Source organism: Papio anubis, chromosome 15, assembly GCF_008728515.1.
Source record: "Papio anubis isolate 15944 chromosome 15, Panubis1.0, whole genome shotgun sequence".
In the NCBI taxonomy this organism is placed as follows: Eukaryota; Metazoa; Chordata; class Mammalia; order Primates; family Cercopithecidae; genus Papio; species Papio anubis.
Genome location: NC_044990.1, coordinates 88,314,531 through 88,337,898, shown reverse-complemented (window position 1 = coordinate 88,337,898; position 23,368 = coordinate 88,314,531). Strand labels below are relative to the sequence as shown.

Here is a 23,368-nt window from a genome sequence, read left to right as displayed (position 1 = left end):
TGTGCTCGTAGTTGTCCATTCTGGAAGAACGTCCTGGAGCACAGGTTACAGATTTTTCGCCTCATCTCTTTGGCTGCCTCCCAGTGGTCACCACAACCCAGATTATGAAGCAAATCTGTGCACATGGATTGATTTAAAATGTTAGGAGGTTATGAGAGTGTAGGCTGAAAATGGCCTAAAATGTGAGTCAGAGAAAAACACAGACCCATCATCTCTGGAGTTTGCTTGGACTGTTGTCAGCTGTTCCCTTTTCCAAAATATAAAATTGAGAACAGCTTACTGTCTTGGAGGCACTTGTTCAGATTTAGCTTTTTACAAAATAAATATCTCCAGATGTGATTGTGTTTTGGAGAGGTCTCCATGGCAGTGCAGCTGAGGCTTTGGATATGTTGTTAAAAATATACGCTTTGCACGATCACAACACTGTTAGTGGCATGATTTTGTTTTCAGGAAATGACAATCACCTGAAGTGGATTATAAGTAAACATTTTCTATCAGACTTAAAGCAGAGCCTCTAATAAAGCTTATTAACCCGATTATTCATCTCATACCTCTTTACCTTCCGTCCACAATACCTGTGTCTGTCATGGTTTAAAACTGGGATTCTTCTAAGGAAATTGCAAATGCGTGTTTGTACCGACATATTTCTGTCTTTTCATGGGATGGCAATTTTACATAATGGAAGTTGAAGTTGGGTTCTAATTTCCACTTTGTCCTAGCATGTTATAATAAACCTTCTAATTCAGTTTCCACATCTGTAAATGGGGATGGCACTACCCATCTTGAAATGACTGTTATGATCATTAAATAGGATGATAGCTGACTGTGCGTGGCACCTGATAGGTGTTTGAACACATGGTAGCTCGCTTCCTCTCTAGCTTTTATCACATGCTTGGATTCATGTCCTTGCATTTTTAACATTAAATTTTATGTTAGAAGTGAACTACAGGCTGGGCACCATGGCTCATGCCTATAATCCCAGCGCTTTGGGAGACTGAGGCGGGTGGATCACCTGAGGTCAGGAGTTTGAGACCAGCCTGGTCAACATGATGAAACACCATCTCTACTAAAAATACAAAAAGTTAGCCGGGTGTGGTGGCGGGTGCCTGTACTACCAGCTACTTGGGATGCTGAGGAAGGAGAATCACTTGAACCCGGGAGGTGGAGGTTGCAGTGAGCTGAGATCACGCCATTGCACTCCAGCCTGGGCAACAAAAGCAACACTTTGTCTCAAAAAAAAAAGTGAACTACAAGAATATTTTGTTGTCGACTATTCTTTAATGGGACATTCAAGCTTTAATTGAATTCAAAAAGGAGTTATTTAAGATTTGGGCTTAAAAATCAGCTCATTCCTTTATTCTGTCTCTGTACAAACTTTTTTTGCATGCCCGTGTGCTCTTGGGACCACGCCGTTGGAAGCTCTCAGCCTCCCATGGTCTTAGGTCTGACACCTCTAAATAAGAAGGATGGACATTTTGGTAGCTTTGCAAATAGGGGTGGTGCCCTGTTAAACTAATCCCCGAGGGAGCCAACTTCAAATATAAATTAACAAAGGACAAAAAGTATAGGTGACATTGTTCACTTTTTGGACTGAGTAACACTTTGATTTGTTCTACTCAAGGATCTTTGTTTTGTCTATTTGGGCCGGGGATCTGCACCCTAAGTGGAACTGCGTGATGGCCCCATGAAAACCAGTGCAGAGAAGACTGTGTCCGAAGGGCAGGGCGGGCTTCGCTTATAAACAAGTCAGGATGCCAGAACCATCTCCATTTTATATCAGCCTCGCTTTGAAAGTGTTCTTCTATTTAAAGATGTTTTCTCTTCCTTCCAGGGTGGCTGTGCTGGCTCTGGCTGTGGCAAATGTGACTGCCATGGAGTGAAGGGACAAAAGGTGAGTTGCCAACATTTAAATCACAACATTTCTTTTTGAATTGGACAGTAAGTACTACACTAACAGTAACCGAATAATCAGCAATTCAGGTGAAAGCCTCATTACTGTTTTGATAATTTCCCCAGAGCAATACAAATGAAGCCCAGCCAGGCTTGACATTACTTCTGAGTAGTAATATTATTATAATAGCTATTCTCCAAAGAATGTAACAGTATGTGGCAATTAACATAGAAAAAGATATTTGGTTTATTTTCCTTTTTGACTCTAAGAGTAACAAGTATATTGGCAGAAAATCTGTTGAATCTATTGTACTTTTTGGAATTGATGTGTAAGAACTAATTTTAGCATTTTTCCAGAAAAAGAACGATGTCCTATTTTACTTGAAGGCCTTCTCTTCAAATTAGTATTTTTAAACCATCTTTTAATCCATCACACGCTTGTCTAGATTTATTTATAAAAATATTGCTTGAGAAACTTAGTGTTTCCCAAATGTAAAATTAAAATATATTTCCAAGCAGACTCTTCCCCTTCCTCTCATTTAAGAATCAGGGCTCCAGATAAAGATAAGTTTCTCTGGAAGGCAAGTTGAATGTGTGCATTTCAGTTGGTCGGAAAGAGGGTGCCTGCCTGTTTTTTATCCAGGGAACAGTGCAGTGTCCTGGTACCATCTGTGGGTCACTGTGGAAACCAGGTGTGGCCGTGAGGAAACACCACCACCTTAAGCCACTTGGCCTCTGGTGTAGGTGCGCGCAGCAGGTTGGGACCCTGTAGAATGGAGTGTGCTCTGTGGGATACTGTTTCCAGAAAACTGAAGGTGTCATTCTGGCCAGCGTGTGAATTCTTACTTCCCTCCCCGGGATGCCAGAGGTTTTATTGGACCACAGACTGATGCTTTTGAAATTCAGCAAATTCTAGTTTACAGACAATTCTGTGGTTTCTTTTTGGCTGTTTGCTGAAATGCCAACATTATTATTTTAAAAAATATGCCTGATAGTTGGTGGCAGTAGTGTCACCTGGATGGTTTTTGAATGCATGGAGTACGTAAGGAAAATATCACATCTTTTCTTATCAACTCTAATTTATCTTCATGCTCTGTTTGTTCTCTTACTTTGGAATTGTTTCTAGCGGTTTCCAGTATGCATGTTCAAGAGTTATTTTAGGCCGGGCGTGGTGGCTCAAGTCTGTAATCCCAGCACTTTGGGAGGCCGAGACGGGCGGATCACGAGGTCAGGAGATCGAGACCATCCTGGCTAACACGGTGAAACCCTGTCTCTACTAAAAAATACAAAAAACTAGCCGGGCGAGGTGGCGGGCACCTGTAGTCCCAACTACTCGGGAGGCTGAGGCAGGAGAATGGCTAAACCCGGGAGGCGGAGCTTGCAGTGAGCTGAGATCCGGCCACTGCACTCCAGCCCGGGTGACAGAGCAAGACTCCGTCTCAAAAAAAAAAAAAAAAGTTATTTTAAAGTAGAGGCAAGTGTTTCTCATGCCGCAGACATTTTGTTAAAAACCTAACTTGAAATATACATGTGAGCTCACCAAACTCATAAAAATGTCCTTAAAATTATACAATGGAGAGCTCTGAGCTACTGACAAAGACGAAGTTAAGGCCTGTATCATGATTACTCTGTTTTCCATGTGACTTTGAAAGCATCAGGGCTGCAGCCAAGTTGGCCCTGCTCCCTCCTAGGGAAAGGAGGGTTGATGTCCACCTCTATTTCCATTTACTTCTGTCCAGCCGGCGGGCCTTGGTGGCCCTTCCTCGGCTCTGGAGCTTTGCAGACTTTCTTATTCTATCCACATCTATAAACTTGTGTATATTTTTTAGGCCAGGCGTGGTGGCTCATGCCTGTAATCCTAGCAGTTTGGGAGGCTGAGGCAGGAGGATCACTGGAAGTCAGGAGTTTGAGACCACCCTGGCCAACATGGCGAAACTCAGTCTCTACTAAAAGTACAAAAATTAGCCCGGCGTGGTGGCGCACACCTTTAGTTCCAGCTACTCAGGAGGTTGAGACAGGAGAATAGCTTGAACTCAGGAGGCGGAGGTTGCGGTGAACCAAGAACGCGTCATTGCACTCTAGCCTAGGCAACAGAGGGAGGCTGTAACTCAGAACTAAAAACCGAAAAACTTGTAATTTTTTTAGCTTAATTTATTTCAGTTTTTCCCAAAAATCCGCTCATCAAGACATGACAAGAGAGAATCATAGGGTGTAGCCTTCCCTACTTGTCAACTGACATCTCCACAACCTGGTAACACCCCTCAGCGCCAAGCCGCTTCCACTCCGAGTGGGCTACGTGTGTGGGGGAGGCAGGGAAGGCGGTGTCCAGCACCTGGCCTGAAGGAAAGGGGCCTCCAGCATTTTATCTCAACATTGCCCGAGGAGGAGCCCTTGCTGGGGGCGGCCCCCTCCGCCCAGGCGAGGTCTGTGCCTGTCCTGGCTTGAAGCCTGCATGGGGCCTGCCCCCTGCTTAGGACAGGAAGGCGGAGAAGTTGTGGGGCCATATGGAAGTTGTGTCCCGAGGGAGGTTCCATGCCAGCTTCCTACAGGGGCCAGCTTTAGCCTTGACACTGGGGGTTAGCAGAGTCCAGGCCGGGACTGGGATGGAAGGAGCAGGATCCTGCTCTTCTCCTTGGTGGCCTTAGCGAGGTTTCCCACCAAGGGACCCAGGCCAGGGAGCCCAGCACCTCCAGGACTTTTTTGAGCCTGATCTGCTCCTCTACACTCCTACTTCTCCATTGCCAACTTTGGGTTCTTACTGTTTAAAAAAAAATTTTTTTTAATTCCGTAAAGAACATTTAAAATAAAACGCTAGCAAGCTCTACCTTAGACCATTCTGAATTTGTGACTTAAAAGGCAATGATGATTGAATGGGTTCAGAAGGCCTCCTGAAATCTAGGCCTAGGACAATAGCTGAATGGTTTAGTATTATATCATTTTAACAAAAATAGAGAAGGTCTATTTTTTTCTCATCTTGAGCATAAACATTTCAGGTCCTATGGTTCACACAGCATTGAGAAGGGGAAAGGGCCCTTCCTCCCACTGACAGAGGAAATTTTAAACTTCCCCTTATTGTCTTGGAAGCCCTGTTAAAATAATCAATTTAATGATGTGAAATGCCTCAGGCTTCACTGAGATAGGGTTTCAGAGCTGGTTCCCCTTCTCTCATCCCAAAGTCAGCCAAGAAAGAAATGTACTCTAGGCTGGCAGGTCAGGAGAAGAAATGGATCCTCCTGAGTGCCCGCCACCTTCCACCCACTTTCAGAGAGTCCCAGCCCTAGAAATGCCGACCAAGTATAAAAACAAAATGACTAAAGGGGTTGGAATAATGGAATGCAAATCTACTGGTTTAAAGCACTGGTCTGCTGATGAGTTGCAACTGAACGCCTTCTATCCTCATAGAAATTATTTTGATATTTCCAAATGTCTACACATTAAATTGATTTTGATTGGTTGTTCTTAAAACAGGACAGTAGGAGGCACAGCTCAGATGCAGTTGGAGTTACCAAGCTGGGTCAGAATGTCACAGCCTTAGAAATTTGGAAATTATTTCTGAGACATATTTTCCCAGGTCTCTTTGAAGAAAACTTTGACACTATTATTTGCAAACCATCAGTATCCTCAACAGAAACTGGAATATCTCCAGTACAGATCTCTTTTGACTAAGTTCTGCTTTCTATGGAGATATGACAGAATGGACAAAATGTCTTATATTCTGTAGACACTATAAATACATTTTAGTGCAACAGATCGTTGCTGGTGTTATAATCTCCTAGTTTTCATGTAATCAATAAATACTAGGTAGCTTGATCTGAGTTCAGCAGTTAAATTCAGCAGACTTCTACTGGATTTCAGAGCGTCTTTGCTGAGTTGTTTATTTTCCCACTTGCCTGGAAGGCCACTCGTATCTTCAGATGTTTTCTGTTAGGTAATTAATTTGGCCTTGCACACAGTGGCTCTGTGCTTCTCCGGAGACTGCAGCAGTGTGGGAATGCTATCTCCTTGTACTGATTAGGGTTTTGAATGCTTGCCTTCACGGAAATAGCCAAAAGTTAAGCTCCTCTTTTGCTTGATAATCTGATTTTCTCAACTATTTAAGAGAGTAGGAAAGGTAACACATTCCCAGAAGTTACTGCTATCTGCTAAGGAAATTAACCATTTATGTTTTGCTAAAATAGAGTTTGCACAAGACGTCTTTCACATAATCTAACCTGGGAGCCCACGTTTCCATAACACTATCACCATAGTCTGTGACCCTACAGTGTCCAAAAAAGGGAATTTAAAGTTAAACTAGAGATGGAAGACTGGTGCACATAAATAAATAACAAGGCGAGAGTAAATCATCGAATTCCAGGAGAAGCGGTTGAGAAAACAAATACAACAGTCTTTCTGAGAAGGAAGTGATCCCTGGGACCTGGAGCATAAAATCAAGGGACAACTTACCCGATTCAGCAGGACCCCAGCCTCTCACGTCCTCACTGATTCGCCAGGCTTGCTTGGATATAGACTAGGTTCATCTGTCACATACATGTGTGAAGACACATGTTAACTGAACTGCATGAATCAGAGAACACAGCTCTTGGGACCAGTCGATACAGGCTGTCATAACAAAGGTTTGAGGGTTTCTACTATAGTGACTCTCAAAAGGGACATTCCCAAGCCACAGTCTTGTGAGCAGGGTCTTAATTAAGCAGAATTGTAGCAATTCTAGTGAATAGTGACAACTGTGTGGGTATCTCACATCTTCTTGTAATACTTTAACCCTGCTGATACCCAGATCCTTGGCAAAGATGGAGAGAAGCAGCACATTATCCTGTTATTACTAATTAGATTGTCTATAAATCACAGCTCCTGTTCACATTGGCTCTGCACTGCAATAATATTGTCATCAGATAGAACAACCCAAGATTGCTTTCCAAGCAGAGAACTTTGAAAATGGCATTGCTGTCTGTTTGTCTAAAATGTGTACCTTATCTGATTTGAAAGGGCTGGAGAAGTCTGTGGCCAATCTGGAAGTGATTTCATTTCTGGCCCAGGAAATCTGGGAAGAATTTAATGTTGTATAGGGCTGAGTTTGTACAGGATACCCTTTCGCTTGTTACGGCAAACAGTTTGTAGCTTTACCAGCCATTTAGCGTCTAGATATTTGACACAATCGGTGTATGTCCATGCCATACCTCTGTATAAACCTGTCTCTCTGCATCTCAACATTCGGCTGTAGCTGCTGCTTTTACACAGCAGATCTAGGCCAGGATAGAAAAATCCTGGCTTGTGAGTATCAGAGCAAGAAAGAGAAAGAGACTGTATCTTGGGCCAGGCCTGGGGCTGAGTGTGTTTTGTGCACATTATTATAATATCTATGATCCAGTGGAAGAAACCAACCAGCCCAGGCTTTTTCCACTTGGTGGTATTGACAGTTTGAGTGGGATAATTTTGGTTGTGGGTCTGTCCTGTCCATTGTAGGACATTGAGCAGCATCCCAGCCTTTACACATGAGATGCCAGGAGCACCCCCACCCCAGCAATCGTGACATAAATATATCTCCAGCTGTTGCTAAATGTCCCCTGGCAGGGGTAGGGGGTGCAGACTCACCCTGGATTAAGAACCGCTGAACTAACCCATCTTCTGTAGCTAATAAAAGACGAATGACAGGATTCAGGCACTAACCAGAGCACGACTCAGTTTCTACTTCTTCAGATAAGCAGATCCTAATCTGAGGGAGTTGGGCCAGCTGAAGACACGGCTCAGAATATCCCGAGGTCTTGAGCAAGTTCCTTTCCTCTTACTCTGTGGTGGACCCACCGCGCCCCTGGCCACTTGCCAAGGACAGCAAGCCTTCTGAAGCCTTTCTCTAATGGGTCGGGACGGGGAGGACTGCTGGAGGACCGCAGAGGAATGAGCCTACTCCTCTGGGGCCCTGGGCAGACCTCCCAGTTCCTGTTCTAAAGGAGTCAACCTGGGCCTCCAGCCTGGTTCAACAAATAACCCACAGCAAGCCCCTCACGTGTGACAAGGGGCAGGTCAGACAGTCAGCAGCCACTCCTGCCCCACTGTCCCCTCCTGAGACAGGTTAGGGGTGCCCAGCCCAGCAAAACGTGCATCCCACCCCATTCAGGAGTGCTTTTCCCTGTGCATTAGGAATAAAAACCTCTCTAAAGGAAGGCATTTTGAAGTAAGCCTGTTTCAGGCCTGTGAGAGGGCTGCAGAAACACCCCCAGCGTGAGCCCTGGGTCACCCCACGGCCCCTGCCTTTCAGAAATCCTGGTGTAGACTCCACTCCACAGGAAGCTCCTCGCTCTGCGTTTAGGCTGGTGGTCTTCACTGCGTCTCCGCGATTCCCCAGGACGCGGGCATGGCCTTGCTTCTCACGCATCCTCGCTTTGACTCACAGTCATCGACTTGTGCCTCTGCCTCCTCCACATCTGGAAAAGGCGCCTTCTTTCCCCTTTTCACAGACTCCTTACAGCTGGAGAGGGATTGCCTCTGTCGATCCTTAGATACATGATTAATTAATCAACGCATGTTTTTCAGTTGTTACTTTGCTGGGCACTTTGAGAGATGCAAAATAAGCATTCTTGGTATATTTCTCTCAAGGACATACAAAATATCGGTAAGGAATGCCATAAATCTAATACCGAAATACAAGAAGAGAAGAGGCCACATCTTCCAGTGTGTTGAGTTAGATACGCCATTTTACATTGATTGTTTTTTATTAGCTCCCAATGCCAGAGACATTGCAGCGTCTACATGAGAAAGAGTTTAGGCTTGAGCTTGCATGCTGTTTTTTTAACACATCATCTACAACATTCTAGTCATTTTTGTGCTATATTGTAACAATTATCAAAGTGCCTTAGAATCTAACATTGTCTTAAAGGTACGGGACTCACTTTTCCCTAAGATCATAAATTTAGGATATTTTCTTAGTTGTAATTAAATCTTAGGTGAAATTCCTTTTTGAGACAGGGACTGTACTTTATATTTTTGGAGAATTCAATAATCTTCAATTTATAAATATATTTATTTCCATGGTCTTTCCTCTAATTTATACATGGGTAACAAGAGACATAGTTTTAGCCATGTTTTCATTATGAAATTAAAACATACAAGGACAGAGTGCTTTAAATATTCCACTGTATAGATGGACTGGCTCCTCTCCTTTCATTCCTTGTTATTCCTAGTATCTGTGTAGAATAGATTTGCATCTCCAGTAATTATTAAAGAACAATCATTATCTTCTTGTGTGATTATCTTTCTTGCATGTCTTCTTTCTTGTATGTGTTTTTAACAGAATATTAAAATTTTCCTATAAATTATATGAACCATTGTTTTAAATGTTAAAGGTGTTATGCTGCTTCTTAGATATTAAATTATTTACTCAAGCACATGAAAGCAAATGTTTTTGTGTAGACTCTTTGAAACTTTGGATAAGTTAATTTATTTGAACTAATAAAGGTGAGTTATTAATAAGAACAGTAATTTATTAAGTACTTAATATGTGAGAGGCACTGTGCCAGATTTGACATGAGAATTTCAAATCTAGTCTATTTAAAAAGAAATTCAATTTTCTTACTTATAAGGTGTGAAATATATACCATAAAATCAAAACACACTAAAAATTACTCATTAGTATACAATACTAAGGGGGTTTAAAAAATAAATATGAGATTTGTTTAGGTCATACATTAAGCATGTTTGAAATTACTAATATTTTTGAGGCCAGTTGAACGCCTTTGTTTATACATGTTTTGAATATTCCTGAGAGACAATAGTGTCTAGTTTAGCCTTTCCCAAAATATGATCATCAGACCATCTTTAGGATGTCAACAGATGTTTCCTCTGGGATGGAAACGGGAAGAGGTTCCAAGGACACAGGCGTTTGGGGAAAACTGAGTTCAGGTTAAATGGACATTTGTTGTTTTGCCCTGGGATGTCTCAGAGCCTGTAATAAGATAGTGTATCATCTGGACCTTCCGTGGGTGCCCTGACCTGGAAATTCCCCAGAGTTGCTAAAAGAACTGAATGAAGGATACTGTACATAAAAACACTTAAGAAATTTAAAATATCATGTGGGGACATGTGCATGTCATGTGAATAGGAGCTGCATCTTGAAGTTGCAATAAATGTGAGGAAAGTGTGCTTGTTAGCTCAGTTCTAGATAGATCCATGGACAGGAAGACATAGACATGGATCCCCATCCAGCTAAGTATTCGCAATCCGCAGGTGAAGCCTGGAAACCCAGAGAAATGGACCTGTTCCATCCGTGACAGAAGCACTCCCAGGACCTAAATTAAAGGGATGTTAGAATGTTTTGAGAATCTTGGCAGGACCATTAGGTAGTGTTTGTAGCTTTTGGATGCTTTTGGTGGAGGGAAAATGAGATGGGCTCACTTGGGAGGTCTGCCTGCAGTTTTCATCCAAATTTCTAATCAACGTTGTGGTTTTATCATCCATTTCCGGAATCATTACCCCTTAAAATGTGAGGAAAACGACTCTCCTTTTCTTCAATTCCCCGACTTTTCCAAATCCCGCTGCGAGTTTTTGTTGCCAACAGCTTTTCCCGATGTGCGTGTACTTACAGACGTCCAAACCCCTCCCTCCCCTCGGCCGGCCTTGCTTGGTCTAGCTATTATTCAAAGGGGAACATGCGTGAGATGTCACTTTGTTGTTGCCATCTAATGGATTCCAACCCCCAAAGTATCTGACTTGGACACTCAGGCTCATCTGCAGGGCCCGAGGTTGTCTTCCCTCCCCTCCCGTGGGCTGGCTAAATGGGTTAATAGAATACATTCTCTTTCCTTTTCCGTGTTTTGTCTGGCGTTTGCAATGCCAAGATTTTTTTCCAGATGTCCCCTATTTCCTATTTCCACATACCGCACATGAATCATCATCTGGCAGCGGAATCGTGAGAATCCGTGTGATCAGCGTGGGTTCCCACATTCACCTACTTCTGTCTTTTTTGATAGTTCTTTGAAAACAATTAATTTTTTCAAAAAGTGTGCCTGAATCCAAGGGTAAAATATCAACAACATACCCTAGAAAAGCCCCTGGAGGCAGATCCGTGCTAAATGGTTTATTTTATTCTGCACATGAGGCCCACCCGTCGCGGGCCCCCCTATGCCTTGGACGTCACTGACACACACACATCCCCTTCCCGAACAGGGAGCGTGAGCTGCACGTTCCCGTTTCCAGCTCCGCTTCGTAGTTCTGCCCATCGCAAAGTTTGCCCTTTTGCCATGCGCTGTGGGACCTGTTAGACTCAGGAGAGACCGTCATACAAATCGATGGCTCTTGATTTACAGCTGTATCTGGAGCTCACTGAATCTAGCGCAGCTTTAAAAGTAGGGAGCTGATTCTGTTTCCAAGTTCAGAAGGAGCAGCAGAAAACTAAGTATCTTGAATGGCAGATCCCATGCCGTGGCTTTTAAAGCCCAGAGCACTCTCCGGGAGTACAGGCTGTCATCGGTGTGGCCCAGCACTGGCAGCCTCTGTCCTGACTATTTATGGGAAAAACTATTTTTTGTAAATATGATCTTGACAAAACATTGGCTGGCAGGAAAATAGCTTTCTTTTCAGGGGAGCAAAATGAGAGTGTATATTTTAATTCAAGATCAAAGACTTAACATAAAACAAACCCTGACAAATGAAAACTGGGCAACGGGATTTTCCTTCTGTTTGTTGGTAGAATACTTTGAGCATTCAAATACGTTTCTAGACAGCAAGTTGTGATGCTAGATAATTATGTAGTGTGGGTGTGGAGAACTGCACGCTCAAAAATGGTATTAACAGAACCCTCATCCTTGTGAAGTGGGTTAACACAATGTGCAATTAAACAAAGGAAGAATTAGTCAGAGTTAATGAGCAAACCAGATGACTCTGGGGACGTGGTGCCCCTTTGTCAGATTTTTCTTCCTTTGGCAAATCCATTAAACATGGTAAAAGTATACTTGATATAGCTTAGCCTTGGTTAATCACATAGTTTTATGAGTTTAATGCTAACTGGCCCCAAATACAGTGATTCCAGATTTCTTCACATGAGAATCTGACACGAGAAACTAACAGTGATTCCTGGCTAATTTCTAAAAAGCTGTAATGAAATCAGAAGGGTTAAAGACCCTTGGTAGGGTTTCTCCTTTATTAGATATTTCAACAAATAGGTGAAGGTAATGAATGATAGATGTGAATTTCTTACACACGTCTTGTTAGAGCCCAAGGACTTAACCAGAGAATTTTCTGTGAGTGTCCCACTGTAGCATGTTAGGGCCTTAGGTTAGTTTGCCCTCCTAGGTGAGAAATCCACAACCCCAAGACTTGAGTTCCCAAGTCTGTGGCATATGGCGATATGCTTGATTTTGAAGTGGTTTCCCCTAGAAGATTGGTAAAGGAATGACATCTGTCTTATAGTACAGCCAGTAAATTCCTTGAGCTGGAGAACCAATGTCCACTCATCCCGGTGCCTCGTTGTCCTGTGGGTTCCTGCTGTACCAGTGGGCCTGGGTGGTGACCAGTGGCAGTCCTGGAGCCTGCCCTTACAGGTTCATGATGGAAGATGCTAGCCAGTAATAGCACAACTGAACCCCTAAGTGAACACTCTGCTAAGACCTCTGGGGAGGGAGAAGGCATGGCTGAGAGAATGGATGTCCCACAGGAAGAAATTGATCTGCAGCGGGCCGGGAAGGGCAAACCGAACGGTCATTCACAGGCCCCAAAAGCTCAGGCAGCCACTCAGGTGCGGAGGCCTATGAGCTACGCCTCCAAACTCCATTTCCCTGTTTGTCATCAGGCTTTTCCTGATTTGGAAATGTTGGTGCTTTGAGAAATGTCCATGGACAACTGTGCCTCCTCACTTCCCCCTTCTCACTTCCACGCACAAGACTCTAGAACGTTAAAGGACACATCTCCATGAGTGTGAAACTGTTTGTCACTGTTTGTCTCTTTGTGTCCCCATGTGGGGCTCCCTAATCTCATCGATATGTCCTGGGCAAGGGCAAGAGGCACCTCGGTGGATCTTGTTCCCAGATTGACTGTTCCCTCACCACGCGGGCTGGAAATGCCGTGTGTTTTTCTGAGTCAAGGCTTTGGGATGCAGCACCCTGTCTCCAGGTTCTTGGAGTTTTATGGACGCAATGTCATTAATCATCCCGACGGGGCTGATGTGGGTGGCAGTTGTTGGATTCTGCCTACTGATTGGGAGGAGAGGCTGGGTGCCCTGCCCTGAATCTGAATGTAGAGGCCGTGGGTGAAGGAGTGCGCCCTGTCCTGCCTGGACCACACATCGGGAGCCCCGGGAGCAGAGATTCTGGGCTGCTGGAGGCCTCCTTGCTTCTGCCTCTGCACGTGGAACCTGCATTTCTTCGCAGGAGACGGTGGCTCCACAGGTGTCCTGCCTGCCAGGGCAGAGGAACATAGCACGGGGGACTTCCAGCAACCATGAGGAAGAGCACACCGGCGTGACTGGGGCAGAAAGCAGAGTGGTGTTCTCTTCTTTGGGGGCCTTTGATAGGGACCTGGGCAGGGTGTGGTGGGGGCCGGAGGTGCAGTGGCTTCTACAGGAGGCTGGGCAGGCTCTCTGTGGTTGTAGAGGAGCTGGACCATCCTGCCCCACCTCACTTGTCCCCTTTACCCTTCTTTCCTTTATAAAATTTCTGCCCTTTCTGTTCCTCCCACCACAATTTCTCAATCTTGGAAACTGGGAAATTTCTCATCCACTTTTCCTTTCTCTCTGTTCAGGGCTCATGTACACCTGTGTGATTTTCCAGGGTATCACGACAAGCCCTGATGACTGGCGCCTGCCACCTGTGTGCTTTGTCCTCTCTACCTCACATGTGTGCATGCACACATCACGCGCATGCACACATCACATACATGCACACACCACACACATATACACACATCACACACACATACGCATACTTACCATGCACACATACCACACACACCACATACATATACATAGAACACACACACCTTGCACGCACACACCACACGGACACACTCACACACACACTTTCTTCGGGAACCCCCTAGCCCTCCACCACGTGGCCTGAATGGAGTCCTGATTGTCCACCTGCTTCGGGCTTGGCTCTGCTCCTTTTTCCTGAGTTGGGGGTTTTGGAGGGTGCTGCTCTTGGGCACTCAGTGTGGATTTGATGCTGTGGGAGGGGACAGGAGAGCTGGTGGGCCAAGCTAGGAGGGCGGTGACTGTGGAGTGAGAGCCAAGGCCAGCTGGCAGAAGTCACCCATAAGAGGCTGAAGGTCAGAAGTGGGGCCCAAGGAAATTACTGACCTTTTACAGGGCATAGGCATAGGCATAGGGTTTTTTCTTTTCCTCGTAGTCTCCCCAGGATGCTGTAACAGAATACCACAGACTGGGTGGCTTCAGCAGCAGAAATGCGTTCCTCTCAGTGCTGGAGGCTGGAAGTCCAAGATCAAGGCTCCAGCAGGTTCGAGCTCAGCTGTGAACCCCTTCCTCATAGGCAGCGCAAGGGCAAGGACTCTCTCTGGGGTCTTTTTTCTAAGAATACTAATTCTGTTCATGAGCTGCATCACCTCCCAAGTCCCCACCTCCATGCCATCACCTTAGGGGTTAGAATTTCCACACAGAATTTGTTGGGGGGGGGGGTGGCCGAGCATGGACATTCAGAACACAGCACTTTTATTATCCTGGGATGCAGGACATACCACACATGTACAGTGATGTGTGATGACAAAATGCATCCCAGCTGTGTTTAGGTAACTGTGTAATTGGCTGGAAATTTCTCAATCTGAAAAAATTCGAGTCATTCAGATTTAAAGTTGAAAACCTCCTAACAGGAAAGAGTTGGGACTCTGACCTCTAAAACCCTTCTAAATGTTAATGTCCTCTGAGTTGAGATCTTTCCTGTGAAGCTGGAGGTACTTCAACGCTCTGCTGTTACTGGCCTTTCTACAGCAAAAGCTATTTTACCGAAAAGAACTTTGGTATGCGGTACATGTCAGAACTGTCCACTCATTTGAAGTGAAGGAAGGTCAGGCCCATAATGGGTGATGACTTCACAAGCAGACATTTCCTCAGTGTCAGCTATGTTTTCGGTGATGTATTCTGAGGAAAGGGGAGCGGTGACTCTGCAGTATTGAGCCAATGCGCCTTCATCCTCCCTGTCTCTTCACATCTGCTGATGGGAAAACCAAAGTCTGTTGAATCCCCAATGCCATCTGCTTTCCTCCCCTTTTTCTTTTCTGAAAAATCATGATCCCCAAGTCGAAGCAATCATAGCTGGGAAATTTTGTTACATTTTTCTCACTGCCTGTGGTTTTTTTCCGTTCGCTAATCAATTTGGTTCCCCATATTTTACTCCTAAAATCATTTTATCTGGGAAGTGGACACTAGTACTTGAAGTCACTCTATTTAAATCTTGCCTGACTTTCTTAACCAACTGTTCTGATTACTGTCCCTCCTGTGGAGACAATTGACCAGATGCCATTTCTTTGATCTTCCTATTGGATAAGAACATGAACCAAAAGGGAAGGGGAAATAGATGATAATTTCGGAACATGGGAGTTGGTATAAACATCCGTTTCCTTTCCTGTCTCACTTGCCTTAAGAAGTTATATTCTTAATCCAAAATATGTGTCTTCCCCGTGTTTAAAAGAAGAGTCCCCCAGCCTGGAGGCTGCTCTTTCGCATTCTGGGTCACGTGTTCCCTTCCAAGGCGTCCCCGTTCTCGCCGCCACGTGGAGGGTGCGTAGGAGCCGCCTGCGGGGTGCGACGGAAGTGGGTAGTGACAGGCCCGGAAGTGGGTAGTGACGGGCCCGGAAGTGGGTAGTGACGGACCCGGAAGTGGGTAGTCATTAAAAACTTACCTTGCACGGAAGCTATTCAGTGTGTGCCCTTCAAAATTGGATTTTTAAAGGAATCTGCTTCACCCAGTGACAGAGAAGAACACAGTGTTCTTTTCCATCCTGTCCAATATTTTGTTCCTGATGTAGACACCCCCCCTCCCGCCCCCGCCCCACCACTCCTCAGGGGCGTCCTGAGCTTGATCGCGGGGTAAGTGTCAGCTCTGGAAGCGTGTGGGTGATTTTACTGCAGAAGCACGTGACTTGGCAGGTGCTCCGCAATGGTCCCGCCCAGCTCTGCTTCCTGAGTCCTGTAAGGCGCGTGTATGTCTCTGTGCGTGCCTTTCCCACCTGTCATCGTGCACCTCCTGCCCAGCCAGAGTGATGTTCAGATGGGCACCTGAGGACTGTGTGTGCAGCGAGGTGTAGCTCCACCCAGGAGGGGGTATTTAGGGACCATAGGGACCAGGAAGGGCTCTGGGATCAGTCCCTCCACAGCGGGGCTCCCTGGGTTCCCTGGAAACCGAGACAGGGCTGCCTCCCTGTCCTTACCTTATTTGTTATCCCGAAATTCTGGGCCTAACCCACGGCAGGATATTTATGTGGAATATCAAATAGCTGTTAAAAAGATGACCACTTTCCCTGTTTCTTCACAGAAAGTGCTGATTCCCCCTGTGGACAACCAAGGGTGGGCGCCTGTAGGGTTAGGATTCCCATGAGAGCTCAGAGTTTCCACCAAGTTGGCAATTGTATATTTGGGAGTCAAGGGAAGGCCATTTCAGGGTGTTTGGCTGACTGGCCCTCTCTTGCCAAAGAGAAATTGCCTCAGTGATGTGTCTGAGACCTCAGACCCTGGGAGTGGGGAGTCAGGGGGCATGGGAATCAGGTTCCCCCAACCTGCCTCTTAGTGAAGCTTCTCTCTCTGTCTGTCTCTCCGTCTTTGTCTCTTCATTTCTCTCTGTTTCTCTCTCTCTCTGATTCTGTGTGTGTGTGTGTGTGTGTGTGTCTACCGTACCCATGCTTGGTCATCTATCCTCCAATTGATGTAACTTAAAAAAAAATTCCATATACGTGGGAAAATATCACATGTTTATATACTCTACAATCTATTTTTATTAGAAAGTTTATACCTAATAATTTACAAACTATAACCCAATGGTCTGTTTCCACATCTTAGTTTCTAGCCAAAGATCTCAATATTTTAGTCTAGTGACATTAAGTAGTTAAGAAAAAAAGGCAGGAAATGATACTGTAAGCTTAATCTTTAAAACATCTACAAACTAGGCATAGTGAAAATGGCATTAAATAAGATCTTACTGATAGAAATTTTTAAATAATTGGGCCACACCTTGGATTAAAATATAGCTCCGTATTATGTTGTGAAAACAGGCTTGCCAATTTTATGAATAGCATTGAGGTGAAGAGAGATTACCAGCTCAGGGAAGACCATTTTTAAGTATTTATGAAGTAGCTATTTATTGTCTTAATTATGCACCAATATTTTGTATTGAGTTTGCAATTATATGCTTTTCTTATCTATTCAGTTTTAAAACCAAGATTTTAAGCAAAACACAAAAGAAAAAACTTCAAGATGTTGGCTTAATTTCTTTCTTTGGGTGACTGTATGTTTTAAAGCAATTAATGGTGTTTACTTAAAAGAGATTGAAATTCAGTTACTTATTAATTTAGGTCGATCTCACTACTGCTTTTTCAAATTAATGAGGTTAGGCTAATAGTGGGTTTTGTAAAACCTCCAGCTCTGCCGAGATTACATTGTATTCTATGGGCAAAGTTGGTTTGTCAAGTTTTAACCTGGCAATTGTATATCTGGGAGTCAAGAGAACTGTTCTTATCTCTTAGATTCCAAGTATGATTAATGGAGTATTGAAATTATTGCAGCATCCTGGGGGAAAATGTTATCAGTGATAAGATACAGTCAAGTAACTTGCTTGGGGGTAAGAAAGTAATCTGGGGATTTCAGACCTATGTATGTCATTAGCTACTTACAGACTTACCATGGAGGAGGGTGATGGCTTTACTAAGACCCAGGCTGACCTGACAGAATAAATGAATGTTCTAGGCTTGAACAGCATGAATTCCAGAGATATTTATTAAGGAAAAAACACAAAACCTTGGGTATAAGATAAAGGGGGGAGTTTCTTGAAACTGTCATCTTTTTAAAATACTCAAGAAATTCCAATTTTCTTCTGTCTGTCTTAGCCACAAAAACAGGAATGAGATACTTCCTAGGTCATGACTTGTGGGAACACTAGCAGCGTGTCCTTTTCATTCTCTTTTAAAATACTGTGTGGCTTCAGAGGAAATGCAGCTGGCTTGCTGGACATAGAAATCGTGAGAATAAACACAAAATATTTGTGTGTTTAAAAAGCAGTAAAGTCAGACCAATTTCTTTCAGAACCATTTGTGCAGCGTTTAACTGAATACTTGAGCACGTTTGATTTTTAAAATCATGCTGCCAGGTGAGCCAGGCAGGTGGACTCATCCCTGACTTACAGATGATGGTAAAGCTGATTTTCAGAGCGTCCCAGGGGTTGGCACTGGAGCCAGCACCAGAATCTTCTGGTTCCAGGCTTTGGTTCTTTGCCCATCCATGCAGTGACTGAAAAGAGAGCATGGAAAGCAGGGCGCCCAGAGCTCCACGTGCTCACCTGGAGTGCAGGTGCTTGTTTTTGCAGTCGTTTGAAAATAGGGTTCCTAAATCTGTACCCTCTTATAGATTTATATCATTTTCTTGGGATCTTTCCTGATTCACTCATGAAAATATTTTTATTTATTTATTTTTTGAGACAGAGTGTTGCATTGTCGCCCAGGCTGGAGTGCAATGGCATGATCTCAGCTCACTGCAACCTCTGCCTCCTGGGTTCAAGTGATTCTCCTGTCTCAACCTCCTGAGTAGCTGAGATTACAGGCATGTGCCACCACGCTGGGCTAATTTTTGTATTTTTAGGAGAGACGAGCTTTCACCATGTTGACCAGGCTGGTCTTGAACTCCTGACCTCAGGTGATCCACCCGCCCTGGCCTCCCAAAGTGCTAGGATTACAGGCGTGAGCCACCGCACCCAGCCCAGTCATGAAAATATTAATTGAGTACTTACCCTGTGCCATCTGTTCGAGGTGCTGGGGGAGGGAACTAGAGGGAATGCCAGTCACTGCCTCATGGGTTCCAGCATCTCCTGGAGGTGCTCTGTGTGTGGCTGTGCACGCCCTGGCAGGGGAACCGCAGGGGCTACGGGACCACTCAGAGAATGGGGACCTGGGATGTCCCCTGGCAGGGCACCTGTAAAACCCATTTTTTATAAACAATTATATCTAACACATTTTTAAGAAAAAAAATTAAAGTTTTTTCTTAATTGCCAATGAGCAATTATCTCAGGGTTTAAACCTGAAGACTCTCTTGCATGCTTTTGTATTATTAACTATAATTCCTTTTTTTTGTTTTGTTTTTTTTTTTTGAGACGGAGTCTTGCTCTATCGCCCAGGCTGGAGTGCAGTGGCGAGACCTCCGCTCACTGCAAGCTCCGCCTCCTGGGTTCATGACATTCTCCTGCCTCAGCCTCCCAAGCAGCTCGGACTACAGGAGCCCGCCACCACACCCAGCTAATTTTTTGTATTTTTAGTAGAGATGGGGTTTCACCGTGTTAGCCAGGATGATCTCGATCTCCTGACCTCGTGATCCACCCGCCTTGGCCTCCCAAAGTGCTGGGATTACAGGCGTGAGCCACCATGCCTAGCCTATTAACTATAATTCTTAACTTCAGAGTATTTCATCTGCATTTTTCAAGTTTACTTTTATCACAGACCAAAAAAAAAAAAAAATTCATCACCTACCTTGCGGTGTTTCCTGCCTTTTCTGTGTCCTCATTTTGTTCCACAATGCTGCCCCACACCCACATACATTATTAAGTTCTAGTTAATAACATCCTCAGCTATCTAAGTACTTAAGCACTAATTGGCATTTTTCAGCATTTCTGTTAATGTAGAACACGTCTTTCGAACCCTCAGGGTCCTTGCTTTGGAGCTAATGAAAATAAAGCAAAGTGTCTTTATAAGAAAAAAAAATTAGGTCAGGAGCGTTGGCTCATGCCTGTAATACCAGCACTTTGGGAGGCCGAGGCTGGCGGATCACCTGAGGTCAGGAGTTTGAGACCAGCCTGGCCAAGATGGTGAAATTACATATCTACTAAAAATACAAAAATTAGCCAGGCATGATGGTGCACGTCTGTAATCCCAGCTACTTGGGAGGCCAAGGCACAGGAATCGCTTGAACCTGGGAGGCGGAGGTTATAGTGAACCAAGATCATGCCACTGCACTCCAGCCTGGGTGACAGAGCAAGACTCCATCTGAAAAACATATATATATTAATTTATTTTTCTTATACAAACTCAGAAGAGAGCTAACCTCTTATTGATATTTTGTTATCAATTATTTGTGTTCCTGCAGTTGTTCTTCTTCTCCCAAATCTTTAACTAAGTCATGACCTAGAATTGTGATAAATTTCATGGAACTTCAAAAACAAGACAGTTGTGCGGGTGAGCAGAGGCATGATTTCATGTGCAGACTCTCAGCAATCTTAAGTGTAATCATTCCTGCGATGGCGGGAGCTCAAGTTGGAAGCATTCATTTATGCCGTGTCCATTTCTAGCTCTTTGAGGATAGTATTTATGTATATCTGTCTCTATGTTTTAATGGAGTAAGTAAAACCAAAACCAAAAGCCAACCAAAGTGTTGGCATTGGTGACTGGGCAGTTTAGCCCCTGCCCTGGATTAGGGCTCTCTTGGGGGACATTCCTCAGTTGGCTTCCCAACTCTTGGCAGGTCAGTACCAAGCCTCTAAAGTCTACATAGAGGCTGCCTCTTGGTTGGTGTGTCCTGACATCCTTGGGATGTCACCAAGGCAGGAACCCCCAGAGAGCTCTGTGCAACTTATTTGAAGGATGATTTTGCTACCACTGGGCTTTTTCCAGCTTTGTCATATCAGATAAAGGCCTCCTGCTGTGCCAACACCTAGCTTCAGTGGCTGATTTTGGCCCCTGATTGCTGCAGTGTGCAACATGCGCAACCATCCATACCGTCCATAGCTGCAGCAAGTGAGGTTCCAAGCCTGTAGCATAACACTTGTTTTCTGTACTGTTTTTCTCGTTTTAAAGATATTTTTAAAAATACGTATTTGAGAAACAGAATGTTAGGTAATAGGTTTAGGTAGAGGCGTCCGTGATTTTGGTTTTAATGAGTGTTCGTGTTGATAGGTTAAGCAAAGGAGAGAATGTTAGTATCTTTTTTGGTAGCCAAAAAACTGGATAGATTTTATTTTTCTTTTAGAATTGGCAGAACTCAGGAGAATGGACTGAATTACCTTAATGCCTAAGTTTTCTATAACCTTGTAGTGGAAGAAGACCAAAGAAGAACCTTTAAATAAGTTTTACTGGCAGTGGCATGTTTAGTAGTGGTTTCTTAGAGACCCTCCTGTGATCACATTTGTATCGATTTTATGCATGTTTCGTAGAATTTAATTTTTTCAGTCTTTTCTATTTCCATACAGTTATTTTAAAAATTGAATTTGCTATTTTTTTCTGTATTGTCATTAGATTCAAATACTCTCCCAATTTATAAAATGGATGTGAAAATGCTATCCAGAAAATATCCATCATTCTCATTATTTATAGGCTGACTGCATTTACCTGTAATGCAGTAGCCTCAATATTCAGGTTACTAGTTTTTATATTTAATTTTAATTAAATTTTGAATCCTAATGAAAAATATTTACCATAGAGTTCTTTTAGGCCATATCAAAGTGATTTCTCTCACTCTGCCCACAGCATGTGTTCACTGGCCCTGAATATTAATATTTTTATAGTAATATATTACTACAATGAAAATTTAAGGAAAAGGCTTAATACTTTAAGGTCCACCAGGGAGTTTTAGGTCGTTTGGGGGAAAATGTATGGTCCCAGAGCTCCCTCTAGTGGCCAGCAGCTGCAGCCCACGGAGGCTCCTCACCCAAGACTTGATTCAGGCCACTCGCTCTTCCCCTGGTGGTGTCATGGGCTGAATCCAGTCTGCCAGAGTTTGGGTTTTCTCCAGATCATTCGGTGTCTGAGTGCTTCTTCAACAAGGGGATGCTTGGCTGAGATCCCATGGGTGCGTCTGAGGTGCCAGGGCCCGCCGGGGAGGGTGTGAATGTGCCTGTTTCAGATTGAGGCAGCGCTCTCCAATGTGCTGAGGGGTGCCAGGGCCCTGGGGTGCTGCTGTGTGGGTCGCAGGTGCCTGGAGGTGGATGAAGGGTGGGTGTCTATGGACGCCCCGGCCAGGAGCTTGGCCCTTCACATGGGCATTTGAATGTGTTGTTGATGGAGCCCAGAGCCAGGAAAATACAAGGGTTTCCAGTGAACGCACTGTGTGCTGGTGTGGTTTAATGGGAAAACAGAATTAAGCTATTGATGAAAGATGCGCTGCCTGAGCGCAGGTACACATGGAATCTGACTGGGCAGGTTCACAAGCCTTTGGAAAAAGATCATCATCATATTTTTCTCCCTCTCCAACGTGGAAATCTGACTGCTTTGGGGGACTGAGTTAGCATGGTTCTGCTTAACAATATTTGAAATGGAGTACTGCCTTGGAGTAAGAGTTAATGAGAGCGTTTAGGACTGTTTTTTTCTGATAGAAGATAAGAAACAAACTATTGAAGATAATAGTTGCCTCTGGAGGCCTTTGCTGCTGCTCACAGCTTTGCTGTGGGCGTCCATGAGTGAGTCTCGACCTTCATCACGGACAAATGTCCGAAACTTTGCTAAGATGTAAGGACCTTTGGAAATTTTTAAGATTTTTTTTGGCTGCCAGTAATTCATCAGCACTCAGTTCTCCTAGAATGTTTTTACTGGTTCGGGGACGTCAGATGGTTTGTTTGCTTTTGGATGGCTTTCGGGGAACTTTTAAATTGTTTATAAGAAGACCACACTGAGGGCTCCCTTGAGTTATTCTTGTGTGGAATGATAGTTCTTTAGAAAGCATTTTGTGAAGGACTCTTTTTAATTTGTTTTTCTTTCAAGCTGATGTGCAAAGTGGATTTTCATGGATCAGAAAACATCTATGGTTTTATTTCTTTGTGAATATGGATCTATCAGAAATATTCACCATGCATCTCCTTTGTAACCATCGCCTTCTAGCTTTAGATGACATATGACTTGAGTGTTCAGCTCTGTCAGTCAACTTCATAGTGAATGTTAAAATTCATATTAGAATACTTGAGCCTAGAATTGTGCCAGAATTCATCATGGGCTTAGATAATGTTTCAACATCAGGATTTGTCCAACAGAAATCTCTCCTTGAGCATGGACTCCTGGAGACAGTTCTGCGTTCAGTGCTGTAGCTGCAGGCAGGCATTTGCTGAACACAAGGTGGACCTTCTCCACCACATGGACCTTGTCGTGAGGGCTTCGGATTTTCCACTCAAGAATCCTGGGGCCAGAAGTCCAGTATAAAAGTTACAGTCCAGGCTTGGCCATATGGAAGAAGGCATTTTCACTTCTAGTTTATCCCAGTCCTCAGACCCTAGCCACTGTTCTTTTGGCCAGGAGGCTCCAGCACTGAGTTCTCTCCCATTCTTCACACAAACTTGCTCATCTCCATCATCGGCAGCCTTGG

At 44.2% G+C, this 23,368-nt stretch overlaps 1 protein-coding gene across 2 annotated transcripts in view; it reads left to right on the top strand.

The window, feature by feature from the left end:
• The window catches only part of COL4A1 (collagen type IV alpha 1 chain), a 153,284-nt gene that overhangs the window by 59,453 nt on the left and 70,463 nt on the right, over window positions 1-23,368 (top strand). For both annotated transcript variants that reach the window (XM_021929770.2, XM_021929771.2), the window contains exon 2: window positions 1,832-1,891. In XM_021929770.2, the coding sequence (XP_021785462.1) occupies window positions 1,832-1,891 (60 nt within the window). The remainder of the gene's footprint in view (window positions 1-1,831; window positions 1,892-23,368) is intronic.